General features: G+C 41.0%; 1 protein-coding gene across 1 annotated transcript in view; it reads right to left on the reverse strand.

Annotated features, from left to right (window-relative positions):
* Positions 1-12,087, reverse strand: part of SLC26A3 (solute carrier family 26 member 3) — a 28,206-nt gene extending 16,119 nt beyond the window's left edge. Inside the window, exons 1-10 of the mRNA XM_089917829.1 lie at positions 11,893-12,087; positions 11,149-11,288; positions 9,642-9,752; positions 9,216-9,388; positions 7,685-7,849; positions 6,127-6,279; positions 5,590-5,672; positions 1,516-1,663; positions 1,292-1,405; positions 1,108-1,185 (exon numbers count right to left, since the gene is read on the reverse strand). Coding sequence (XP_089773955.1) covers positions 1,108-1,185; positions 1,292-1,405; positions 1,516-1,663; positions 5,590-5,672; positions 6,127-6,279; positions 7,685-7,849; positions 9,216-9,388; positions 9,642-9,752; positions 11,149-11,288; positions 11,893-12,017 — 1,290 coding nt within the window. The 5' untranslated portion in view covers positions 12,018-12,087. The remainder of the gene's footprint in view (positions 1-1,107; positions 1,186-1,291; positions 1,406-1,515; positions 1,664-5,589; positions 5,673-6,126; positions 6,280-7,684; positions 7,850-9,215; positions 9,389-9,641; positions 9,753-11,148; positions 11,289-11,892) is intronic.
* Between the last annotated feature and the right edge of the window lie 1,447 nt (positions 12,088-13,534).

Raw genomic sequence — 13,534 nt, forward strand, 5'->3', positions numbered from 1 at the left:
GCCTAGATCCCGTGCTCCACAACAAGAGAAGCCACCACAAGAAGAAGCCCGTGCAAGGAGAAGCCCACGCACCACAACGAAGAATAGCCCCTGCTCACCACAAATAGAGAAAGCCCCTGCACTGCAACGAAGACCCAACGCAGCCAAAAATAAATAAATTTTTTTAAAAGGCTATTATTTATTGTTTATCATGTGCCACACCCTGGGCTAAATATTTCACGTGCATTATTTCATTCAATTTTTGCAACAACTCTGTAAGGTGGGGACTATTTCCCTCCCTATTTTACAAATGGGCAACTTGAGGTTCAGAGAGGTTAAGTAATCGGCCCAAAACACACAGGTAATAAGCGGCAGAGCCGCTTAGAAGTACATCTACAGGACTAGAGCCAGTGCCCTCTGTACTCCCTCAAAGTCAAATTAACACCGCAAAGAACAAGGTATTGACCATCATCTGGTTTCCTACAGATCCTGTATTTTCTAGGGCCCGCTGTTATTTTTGTGACCTGCCACGGTGGACAAAGTGTTAAACTACGCCCTCAAAAATTACAGTTCAGGAGAGCTGGAGAGAGGAGCATGAGGTGAAGGTACAAGGTCAAAGTCTAGCTGTTGGCTCCCATCCAGCAATCTGACAGCTTTGGTCTTGGAGTCAAACCAAACTCTGGGAGCTGCAGGGCGTATTCCTAAGAACAGGTTGTGTGGATGATAGCACCATTCTCTGAATTCGATAGAGGCCCTGATGACCTCAACCTTTAAGAAAATCTTCACTTTAGTCAATCCATATCGAAGCTGCAGTGCCAGGATGCCTTCCTATGTAAACATTAATTATATCTGGGGCTACAAACATAGCGGTTGAAGAGGAGAGTTGATAAGGCAGAGTATGAGTTGCAAGGGTAGAGTTGTTGGATATTTGCATTCCTAACATTCATAAGATAGTGCCAGGAGAAAAAGAAATAGTTTTGGCCCATAGAGTATTGGCTAAGAAGAGGATCTGAGAGTTTGTAGATACTCATTTTCCCTAGTTTAGTTTGTGCTTCCTCAGTTTAAGAACCAGGGTCCTTGATTCATCACCCAAAGGAGAGAGATGTCAGTCCAAGAGAGGAGTGCTACCTTTTGCAGAGGCTCCAGGAGAAATCCAATGGCTAGGATGACAATCAGCACGATGACGGCAGAGAGAAGGCCAGCAACCTGTGAAGATGAGAACATTCTCATCACAGACTCAACTTTCCCCCTGGGATCCGCATCCCCAGTGACTCAAGCTAGGACGACCCTCACAGCAAAGATCCTCCAGTACCTGGGTTTTGCCTCCTGTACTCTCCTGGACCCCTGATCTGGAGAGGGCTGTACTTGCTGCAAATCCTCTGAACGATCCACCGAATATGTTACTCACTCCCAAGGCGATTAACTCCTGATGGGAGAACAAGGAAGAATCTTCTTTAGGTGCGACACCATTGATATTATGCATGCAGAATAGTATATAAAGTTGCCTAATTAGACCCAGCGTCGGTTTATACTTACCTGATTGCCATCAATGGGATAATCGTATTTGAGGGAATAGACGCTGGCCACAGAGAAGGCCACTGCAAAGCCAACAATGGCAATGCCAAAGCAGTCTCCGATGGTATCTCGGAAAGTCTGCACATTAGGTGTGATAGGGGTCTGAAACCTGAAATTGAAATTAAACAAGTCAGAATGCCACCAACCTGCTTATAAACCTTCAACAGTATCCATCTGTTCTCAGGAAAAGTGCAAATCCCTTAGCAAGGTCCCAATTACCCCTCCTCCACATCTTGCTTAATTACTACCATTTTCCCAGAATTTATACTACAGCTATACCAAGCTTTCTTTGTTTCTCATCACCCATCATCTCTCACCTTGACAGCTTCTAATTTGCTGTTGCCTTTCCCTGAACCATTCCCCTCATCCCTATCCTTCCCTCCAGAAAGTCTTCTCTCACCCCCAAGGTCAGGGTTAGTCAAGATTCTCTATGCTTCCCCAGTTCTTGATGCCTCCTGTTTCCATCCCTGCCCCTCTCTCCCCCAACTCTCCATCCAGACCCAGAGCAGGGACTGTAACTTCTTCATTATTCTATGACCAGGACCAACAATGGTCCTTCACAGCATATATCAGGTGGTCAGTAATTGTTGGGCAAGTCAGTGAATGAATGAATGCAATCTAGGCTGAGTTGTGCCTTTGGAGTATGAGTAGCAAGAATTTAGCACCACTGAAAACCTTGGAATCTGTTGTCTTACTGTTGAAAAGCAATGCCGCCTGTATTTGATATGAGTGTAAATCTAGTCCAGTGATAGTGATAAATCTGATATGATTTTGCTAGCATAGCCACACTATAGTGTACACTTAGATCAATATAAGCTTTGTGCAAAATGTCTCAGATCCCACTTGTATTGTTACATTGGGTTGCAAAGTATCACCCATTATGCCTCCAATAGCTATCCATGGATGAAGGCTCTTTGAGCAAACACAATTCTGAGAGAAGGAAAGCAAGAAATTCTTCGCTTCATTGAAAATGATAACCTTTCATGGAAAACCCTTAGCAAACAGATGGGCGTTAGACTCTGCCCCGCACTCCACAGAACTTCTAGAGCCAACTGTGGCCCTGACGGAGGGCGGGTTTCCATTTAAAGTGAGATAGTGTCAGGGAAACATTCAAGCCACAGAGGATACTCCTGTGCCTGCGCCTCATGAACTCAGAGCAGTTAAATAATATTTACTAATTGCATTATAAAGTCCAAATATCCCAAACTCAACATCAATTTACTAAAATGCTCAGCTCCTATAAACATCTGTTTCTGACCTAAAACTTATTGGAGGTAAGTTAATTGGGTCCATTCAACTCTTTTTAAATTGCTATTCATGTTTTGTGAATGTTACTAGATTTTTAGCTCTAATTTTGAAGAAGTACTATTATTTCATATTCTGCAGCTTTCGTAAATCAGAAAGTTAGCTTGGAATATTATATATAATCTAAAACCAGTGGTACAATTATAATCTGCATTTTATACCAAAATAACCAGAAGCCTGCTATCATTCTTTTTTTCTAGCCTCTAATCACCATAGGCAGAGTGGTGTGATGGAGATTTACAGTCTGAAAACTTGATTCATTTCCTGGCTCTGCTACTTACCCAGGTTCCTCATTTGTAAAGTGATGATAATAACACTTGTTCTCTTTTCCTCATAATTTTTGTGGGAGGGTCAAATAAATAATGAATGTGACTACTGTTGACACACTGTAAAGTACAAAGTACCTGTAAGCTACTATTACAGGGTCCCTCTGGAATCTGAATATATCCTTTGTGTTTCCTTTACTATTTCAATGATCTCTTTCCTTCAGCCAAGTTATCTGCATTCAGTGTATGTAGCTTCACAAAGTCACTTCTAAGGTGTCATATTCATTAATAACAGATTAGCAATAATTAGCAATAGTTACCTTCCAGTTATCTTCTATTTGCAATCATCAGAAATCTAAAATGCTCACTTGATTATCACTCAGAAAAAATGGGACTGTAAAAAGCATGTAGGGGCTTCCCAGGTGGCACAGTGGTTAAGAATCCACCTGCCAATGTAGGGGACACTGGTTCGCGCCCTGGTCCGAGAAGATCCCACATGCCGCGGAGCAACTAAGCCCGTGCGCCACAACTACTGAAGCCCACGCTCTAGAGCCCATGAGCCACAACTACTGAGCCTGCGTGCCTAAGAGCCCGTGCTCTGCAACAAGAGAAGCCACCGCAATGAGAAGCCCGCACACCGCAAAGAAGAGTAGCACACGTTTGCTGCAACTAGAGAAAGCCCAGGCGCAGCAACAAAGACCCAACACAGCCAAAAATAAAATAAATAAATCAATTAATTAAAAAAAAAAACCGTGTAAAGTGCCTAGTACCTAATTTAGGTGCTAAATTAGGAACAGCAGTAATGCAGTTCGAACACTTACAGTAGGCCAGGCACTTCAGGACATCACACATATTAACTCACTTAATCCTTACAAGAACCCTATGTAATAACCTATGCTATTTTTAGCCCCATTTTTACAGCCAAAGACATTAAGGCACAGAGTTTATTTGCCCAAGATCAGGAAGTGAGTCTGAAGTAAATCCTAGGCACTCTGCCTCTAGAAAGCATGAGTTTGCTTACTGGGCTACACTGCCTCTCTGTAGAGTGTAATGACCTATAAATGTGAGTTACCCCTTTCCCTACCCACACACACTATGGAGGGAGGTCCATTGACATTTAAAATATATTTACTAAGTACTGTCTCTAAGATTGTAACTCAGTGTCCTTACCTTTTATTTCAAAACCTTTCTGGGAAGATCCTCTTTAATTTTGTATCTACTTATCTATCTAGTTTGTGTCTCCCAAGATGTTTAAATAAAGCATAATCGGGCTTCCCTGGTGGCGCAGTGGTTGAGAGTCTGCCTGCCAATGCAGGGGACAAGGGTTCGTGCCCCGGTCCAGGAAGATCCCACATGCCGCGGAGCGGCTGGGCCCGTGAGCCATGGCCGCTGAGCCTGCGCGTCCGGAGCCTGTGCTCCGCAACGGGAGAGGCCACAGCAGTGAGAGGCCCACGTACCGCAAAAAAAAAAAGCATTATCACTTGAAAGTTGCATAGTGGAGAGAAACACTAGAAATAGTCTTTCAGCTTCAGCCTAATTTCTCCCATTTAAGTTAAAAGTGATATTTGTGATCCAAATATTACAAGTGGTAACACAATTTTATCTGATGATAAAAATATTTTTTGCTTAAAAATATATATTTGCTTTTAATAGAATTTAGTTAGTTTTAAGTCAACAATGCAATGCATATAAATGCTGATTCCTGGAATAATTCTCAAATACTCCTAAGCATGGGGAGGGAGGGAGGTTTTTTTTGGCTTTTTTTTTTTACAGGAATACCACCTTCCCTTGGTAAGCAAGTTGGAAGAAATTGATGCTATGGCCAGAGGGCAGAGAGAGGAAAGAGCACAAAACTGGATCTCCCTCCTCAATCCAATAAATGCAATGGAATACGTTTTCAAATTCCTTGTACAAGCTGCGCCTCCCATCCTTCTGCAGCGCTAAGAGTTGCTCTGGGCTTGTCTTGAATTTGATCTTCAGAGAGGACAGAGTGTGCCCATCTGGATTGCTGAAGCAGCGTGTGGCAGGTATTCCTTCAGTGTCTCCTTTGAACTGTCGGAACTTGGCTCCAGTAACCTCAAACAAAACACTACATATTGTTTATAGTAATTTATGGCCAAGGAAATCTGGTTTCCCTTGGTTCCTTTTAAGGGGAGGAGCAAGTTTACTTTGTCTATTTTTCTATTTTCACTATCTCACTTTTCTTGCACGTGAGCCCCTTCTCTTCTGGTTTGTGAGTTCTTCCACACAGAGAAACTTTCTGATGTTAAGAACTGCAGACCCTATGTCCTTTGTGACTCCCCCCTAGAAGGAGGGTAGTGAGCCCTCCTCCTGGATGCATGATGGATGCCAGATACAGGGAGGGTTCTGAGCTGGGTTCATGCATTTCAGCTTGAAGTCGTTCGTCACTACTGCTTACTCTCTAATTAGAGCTTGGAGATGCCATAATAAGAGAGACACTTACCCACTTTTCATCTCCCCAACCACGGCCACGTTAAACCTGTTTTTGAAGTCAAAGCCATATGACACACCTGTTGCGATCACAGTCTGCAAAGTTGCAAATTGCCCAAGTTAGAAATGGGAGATGTAACTAAGAGTGTTGCTTTGAAAAAAAAATACCATTGCCAAAAGCCACCCCTTGACTTATTGAATAAGAATCTCAAGCTCAGGTTTGGCTACTTTTTGAAAAGTCCCGAGGCAATTCTAATGTACCACCAAAGCTGAGAACCACAGCTCCATTCCAATGGGTCTCTCACTAGGATTCTCAGAGGTCTGCTCTCTGCCCCATCCTTGTCTTACATGGAAAGAATAAACCCCAAGTCATCAAAGCAAGTTATTAAATTCTGAATAAAGAGAAAACCATACTAAATATGATACCCAGAAACTGCAGAGAGGTCACCGGTCCCACTAAAGCCTCCTGATCTACAGACGGTGAAGGGCTTTAGACATAAAAACACAAGACTAACGAATTATGAAAGAAAGTCTTGAGACGATCAGTTACCATGATGAGTTCAATTGGAATGGGCACTGGAAGTTTGGCTTTGTAGCGCTGATTTATTTCTTTAACCACAAATACCACCAACAGGATAACCAAGGACGTCACAAGGTCTGCAATATTAGTCTTCTCTATTTGTGAGAATATGGAAATTAGTACCTAGAGTATAAAAGTAAAAAACACCCAAGTGCTACATTAATGTGTAATTTGGATATAACACTTAATTCCAAATAGATAAAAATAAACATAGACGTGAAACGACTAACAGATTGATAGCAATTCCCTGTTCTGCTCATGTTAGCCACGAGTAATTGCAGAGACTAGCATGGAGATATGAGAAGGGTGAGTCAGCACAGCATTGTCACCACACTGGTTTTGGGATGCTCTTCGTCTAGTGTTGAATTTTCTTGGACGTTTTTCACATTTTTATAACTAGTCTCTTCTGCTCTTAGGTCTCGTTGCCATCTTTTTTATTTCACAATCAACACTACTGCTCTGTCCAGGGAATAACATTTGACCTCTGGTAGTTTTTCTTAGCATGTATCCCCTTAATTCCTGGCTTTTTTTTTTTTTTAATGTTCAGACCCCTCATATTTCTTCGTTGACTCTCTCTGTCACTTTTGGAAACTAGTTTCCTGGCTAGCTGTGCAGTTCTCTAAGCCAGTTGGGTGCCGTATCTGTGGGATCCAGACAGCTCAAGCAGGTCCAAACTGGATCCCAAATGGTTCCCAAAAGACTCCACTTCTGGAATAGCTCTGGATGGGAGTGAGAGAGGGCTGGTTCCAATTTGGAGGGAGTTTGTCTCTGATTCCCAAAGACTGTCTTGACAGAAGCACCAACAAGCGCAAAGTCAGTAAAAGGAAGGAAATAACAAAGATCAGAGTGGAAAGAAATGAAACACAGACTAAAAAGACAATAGAAAAGATCGATGGAACTAAAAGCTGGATTTTTGAAAAGTAAAAGAGACAAACCTGTAGCTAGCCTCAGAAAGGAAGAAAGAATGAGGACAAAAATACATAAATTCAGAGGCGCTAAGAATGCTCTCTGTTCTACAGAACATCCTTTAGAGGAGAGAAGAAAGAACCACTGTTCTATTTACATATTGGCCAATTTCCTTTTGTTTTATAAACAGGGATGCATAAGAGTCAGAACTTCAATTCTAGAAGAACAAGACCTGCTTTTTAGAACTAGGGAAGCACTTGCACTCAATCAGCACATTTCTTTCAAAATAAGATTTTGAGAAAGATTTTAAAACTTGGGACAAACTTTTAATAATGGGCATCGATGTTTATTCTTTTTAAAAATACTGAACACTCAAATCTAAGAGAAGTGATAGTTAATTTCTGTTATTCACATCAGCTGATGTGGTATATGGTCGCTGTGGTAGATTTTCAGCGTTGTTCTCCTTGCCACTTTTTCTTAATGTGAATACATTTCACAGCCCATTGATTTCTTGGAAGTTATAGGTAAGTCCTGCAGCAAAGGCATGAAAGGAAAGTTCTCCTGGAAACATGATAGTGAATTTCGTGTATTTCCATATTTTTTAAGCAAAAGGAATACTTACTTTGAAAATTGAAAATGGATCAGCATGTGCTGGGACTGTCAGCTGAAGAATAAATTTGAGCTGGGAAACCAAAACGTGAACAGCGGCAGCTGTGGTGAAGCCACTGATTAAGGATTCGGACAGATAAATCACCACGAAGCCCAGCTGCAGAACCCCCATGAGCAACTGCAAAGAGAGAGAGCAGAGCCTTTGTTAGTGTAGATTCAGAGAACACCTCGGCAGACTGAAGGATCAGCTACTGTAATGATTCAAAATGTGGAGGTCAGCCTCCACCCCTGTGTCTTGAAGAAGCAAGTGTTGTTGCCTCCTGGAAAACCTCCCATGCAAGGTACCACCCTCTGCTTCCCTCCCCCATCCCAACACCCCCCACCCCAAGGTGGAATGTTACATGGTGTTCAAATAGCACATCAGTCCAGTATACCCCCAAGAACTAACAGGTTTCTTCTCTTCCCTCTTTTGAAAGTGCGGTATCTTTAGGAGACTCACCCATAAACCTTTCATAGCAGAATCTTATCTAGCATTAGCCCTCATAAATTTTCCCAGGGAATTTTCAGTTACCTTTTACAGCTGCTGTCGCATGCATGGGCGAACATCCATTCAGATTCCCTCAAACAAGTTGCTTGATTTTTGTTAGGAAATACGTAACTGCTCATGACATCAAAAGTGCTTGATTTTAAATGAGGGCAAAAGTGGTTCATTCCCCCAAAGCTTCAGGATTTTGCAAGAAAGTAAATGGATAGATGCTTGGCCTACCTCTCCACTCCCGTCCCCGGAATGCAAACTGAGCTGTGAGTTTGCAAATGCACTAGGATCAGAGATGCACTCGGACTCCATTGTTGAACTGACCCCATTGTTGGTCAAGAAGACCCACCACTTATGTCTTGGTTTGAATTGACTCTTTTTTTCTTTTTCTTTAAGGAATGGTCTTAACTAATAATATCATTAGCCGTAAACTTAGGCAACATCTTGAGGAGTCTGACATTTTCACTATCTAACATCTTGAGGATAGGGACATTTTCATAATCCAGGCATGGTGACAGGGGTGTGACTTGGGAGTGAGGCTTTAAACCCCTCCATAATCATTTTCAGCTTTCTCCAAATCTTTGACATGGACAATTCAAAGGGCTAAGCGCCCATCCCTTCCAAATAGACTGTAGTCAATGAGGAATTAGAAAGAAAAAAGTTCCCAAGCTGCCAGTTTCTCTATTGCATAGAGTTCTGTTTAGTGAGTATATAAATTTCCAGGTATATTATTGAATTCAGCATTTCACCTGTCACCACATGTGCCTCCCCACTCTTATTTTTTCCTTCTCTCTAGACCCATGTTCAATCATCTTTGCAAAGTAGACCTGCCCTTTCACTTCTGGCTGTGGTAGGTGACTCTTAAATTATTTCCAATGGGCTATTGAAGGAGGCATGTAAACTAACAGGAAGAGTCGGGAGGGGTGGCAGGAAGGAGAAAAACCACAAAGATGTGTACCAGTCAGGACACATAAATTGGGGAGGGTAGATTCTGTGACAGAGTACTCACCTGGATGATTCCAGAAAGAATTGTGACCGTTGCAGCCACCATCACCTTATGATCATCTAGTGATGAATCATTAGCCACTGAGCTATTAGTGACTGTCGGATCAGCTGTATCGGCTATTGGGGTTAATCTCACAACTACTGCTCCCACCATCATACTAAGAACTGGAAATGGACCTAATAAAAGAGAGGGCGAGTTGTAGTCATTATGTCTCCCTATGGCACAGTTGTCTTTCAGCCATAATGTAGCATATGAAAAGACTGCTGTCTGGAGTTCTGGTCTCCTTCCGCAAGCCCCAGTCCTAATTCTTACAAGAAACTATGACTCCTGTCCTGGATTCTGCACAATTTGGAATTGATACAATGTGTGGCTAATGGCATTCATAAAGAAAAGCAATGTAAGGATCAATTAGCCCAGTAGTTCACTTACCCACTGATATGTGTCTAGAAGTGCCCAAGAAAAAGTAGATTATGACTGGGAAAAAGGCTGCATACAACCCATAGCTTGGGGGTATGGTGACCAGCAGAGCAAATGCTAAACCTGTAAATACACAAGCATCAGTGTCCTTATTTCATGCAAAGGGATCATAGAAGTTTTCATTAGGCTCTTCAAGTATTTAAGATTGTACCTTAAAAATTATTTTATTAACTCAAATGTATCAACGATGTAAATGTAAGAGCTAAAGCTATAAAACTCTCAGAAGAAAACTTAGGTGTAAACCTTTGTGACCTTGGATCAGGCACGGGTTTCTTAGAAGTGACACCTATAGCACAAGCAACCAAATTAAAAACAGATAAACAGGGCCCCATCAAAATGTAAAAATGTGTGCTTCAAAGGATACTATCAAAAAAGTGAAATGACAACCTACAGAAAGGGAGAAATTATTTGCAAATCGTATCTTGGATAAGGGTCTATTATCCAGAATTATATAATTAACTTTTGCAATTCAACAATAAAAAGACACATAACCTAATTTTAAAATGTGCAAAAGATTTACACAGACATTTCTCCAAAGATGTACAAATGGTCAGTAAGGACATGAAAAGATGCTCAACATCATTAATCATTGGGAGAATGCAAACCAAAACCGCAAAGAGAGTCCATTTCATGCTCACTAGGATAGCTAAAATAACAAAGGCAGACAATAACAACTGTTCACAAGGATGTGGAGAAATTTGAACCCTCACTATTGCTAGTGGGTTATTATATGACACAGCAATTACACTCCTATATATATACCCAAGAGAAATGAAACATGTTCACACAAAAACTTGTGTACAAGTGTTCATAATAGTATTATTCATAAAAGCCACAGCATGGAAACAACCCAAATGTCCATCAACTCATGAATGGACAAAATGTGGTATATCTATACAGCAGAATATTATTCATCCATAAAATGGAATGAAGTACCTGTACATCATGGATGAAACTTGCAAACGTTATGCTAAGTGAAAGAAACCAGACACAAAAGACGACATATTCTGTGACTCTGTTTGCATGAAATGCTCAGAATAGGTAAATCCATTGAGACAGAAAGTTGTTGCCGAGGGATGGATGGAGAGGGGATGGGAAGTGATTGCAAGAGATTTTGGGGGATGGTTGTAGTGAAAATGTCTTGCAGTTAGTGGTGATAGTTGCACAACCTCGTGAATACACAAAAAACACTGAATTGTGCACATTGCAAGGGTGAATTTGAGCTTCCCTGGTGGCGCAGTGGTTGAGAGTCCGCCTGCTGATGCAGGGGACGCGGGTTCGTGCCCCGGTTCGGGCAGATCCCACATGCTGTGCAGCGGCGGGGCCCGTGAGCCATGGCCGCTGAGCCTGCGCGTCCAGAGCCTGTGCTCCGCAACGGGAGAGGCCCGCGTACCGCTAAAAAAAAAAAAAGGGTGAATTTTATGATACATGAATTATATCTCAAAAAAAAAAAAGTTACCTTGCAGTACAGCCACCAGCCCTGTGCTGATTCCAGAAACAATGTCACTGAGGAGCCATTCCTTTATGCGGTACGCTGGCAACCAAGATGCTATGGGGAACAAAGAGAGGGCAATTCTCTTGGCCTTTTGTGCAGAACAGCTGAAAACATTGAAAGCCACCGTTCAGTTATTAATATCCAATTTTAAGTTTAGTACCTATTGTAAATGGAAAATTGGTAAAGATAATATTATCATTTCACTAACTTTCCCACTAACATTCACCTCCTTACCCATATCAACTGCCCCCAAAGGATTGACCACCACCAAAGGATTTTTTTTTTTTAAGAAAAATGTTGCTTTTCTTTAGCCACAATAGAAATTATCTGTCATCCTCAGCTTGACTTTACAACACTTTGATGGAGAATTTTCCTCTGTCCTCATCTATCAGTTCTCTGGTATGGAGAGATTGTGTTGAGAGCCAAGATTGGTGTTCAATTTCAGAGACTACTTTTCTAGCCCTGGCAGGAAGTAGGAGGTCTGGAAACCAAAGATAAAAAGACTTTGGAGAGGGGGGAAAAATATTTGAAAAAAGAAACATATTAAATCTTTAATAAGTAGCCAATTATAGATATCTGTTTGAAAAAAAAAAGACTTTGGAGACTGTGGGCTATAGCCGAAAGAAGAGCTTGGAAGCTTAAAAATTTCAGAGAAAGTGCTTCATTTACTCCTAATGCCAGTACCTTAAAAAAATATCTTACCGGAACCACTTTTTGAGATGATCCAGAAGTGTCTTATGATGTCTGTGTTTCTTCTTATGTTCTTCCTCAAAAGCCTTTGTGGAATACACTGGCCTGGCCACGACGTACTGATTCCCGATGGGTTCAATCATTGTGCTTTCTCTGACCGTTGTGGTAAGTGGAAGACCTTTGGAACTATGTGGCAAACCCTTCTTGCCTTTAGCAGGTTAAAAATGCCTGAAACCAAACAGAGCTTGCTTCTTAAATAACTCGGAGATAATGTGATGCAATTTACAGATGAGTGAGCTCTGAACTGAATGTTACCACCTTTTGAGATCAAAAGAGGCTGGATTAAGGGACCTAGATTGTATTTTGCGACTGTGATAATCGCTTTTTACTGCAAGGAGCTGGACACAGCTCCTCTGGGTAAGTAAACAAGGGCTTTGATTGATTTATTTTTAAAAGATTGCCAAAAAGCAATAGAAATTGACTCAGTTTACTAACCAGTGAGTGCATTTTTGACTTGTAAAGCGAGATCTCAAGAAAGGAATTTATTAAAAAAATTTTTTTTCAGCAATGTTTCCAAAGTTATGGCACTGGAGGTACTGGGACAGGTTAGATTTAAAGTCTGTTCATTGCCCCTAACTCTAGTCAAGGCTGTTCCATTTGACCCATCAGAATTTTTGTAATACATTATAAAATGTTTTTAATTTGTGAAATTCAAGGATATTGCCCATTTAAGGTATTTTCTTATTATTTCTGGGAATTAAATAGAGTTTTATCATTTGTAGTTGAGGAAACTACTCAATTTACTTAACCTTTTTGAGCTTCATTTGTATACTTGGAATAATAATACTCGTTACAAGGGGATGATGAAAATTAAATGAGAATGTTTTCACAGCATCTAGCATTGCTTCAAAGCATCTAGCATTGCTTCAAAGCATCTAGCACACTACAAGCATTCACTAAATGGTAGTTCTTATTCTAACTATTTGCATTTTCTACACAAGATTGTTAATTTCTTGGTTCTTATCTCAATCCTTTTTACTACAGTTAAAAGGTCAGTTTTGCAAAAGTTTTTTTATGCACATTATTTAGCCCTCACAATTCTTTGAGACAATTACTATTATTATTCTTCTCATCTTCTTACAAATGAGAAGACAATAAATAGCACATAAAAGTCTCCATAAAAATCTAAGAATCTTTTCCTCAGGTCATACAGCTAGTACACTGTCAAAAATGTGACTTCTGTTTTCAGACTTTGCTGTTTCCTCTACAACACGCAGCTTCTCTTTTGTCCAGTGCGAACAGAATTGAAGAACCTTCCAACTAACTGTTAGCATTTTGCCCACTAATCTTGGTTCTGTATCATAGTTATGAATTGAATTATCTCAAACTAGATTGTACCTTGTTACATGGTGCTTTTCCAAAGCTCAAGGGATTTTTAGCATGTTTGCAGAGCTCAAGTTATAACCAGGAATCAGATGCTGGCCTCAATTTCTGACCCCACCTGATCTCTCTTTGACACCCATTTCTTTCCCCACCCCATTCCCTAGCTTCCTCCAATGTCCTTTCTACTGACCTTCTCTGACCACAGTGTGGTGTTTCTGCCCCAGCCTCTGGCTTGACCTCCAGCATTTGAGACCCCGTGAGCCTTGTTATGACTGTG

Source organism: Delphinapterus leucas, chromosome 9 (assembly GCF_059928025.1).
Source record: "Delphinapterus leucas isolate spDelLeu-1000000601 "Yukka" chromosome 9, BTC_Dleu_Yukka2, whole genome shotgun sequence".
In the NCBI taxonomy this organism is placed as follows: Eukaryota; Metazoa; Chordata; class Mammalia; order Artiodactyla; family Monodontidae; genus Delphinapterus; species Delphinapterus leucas.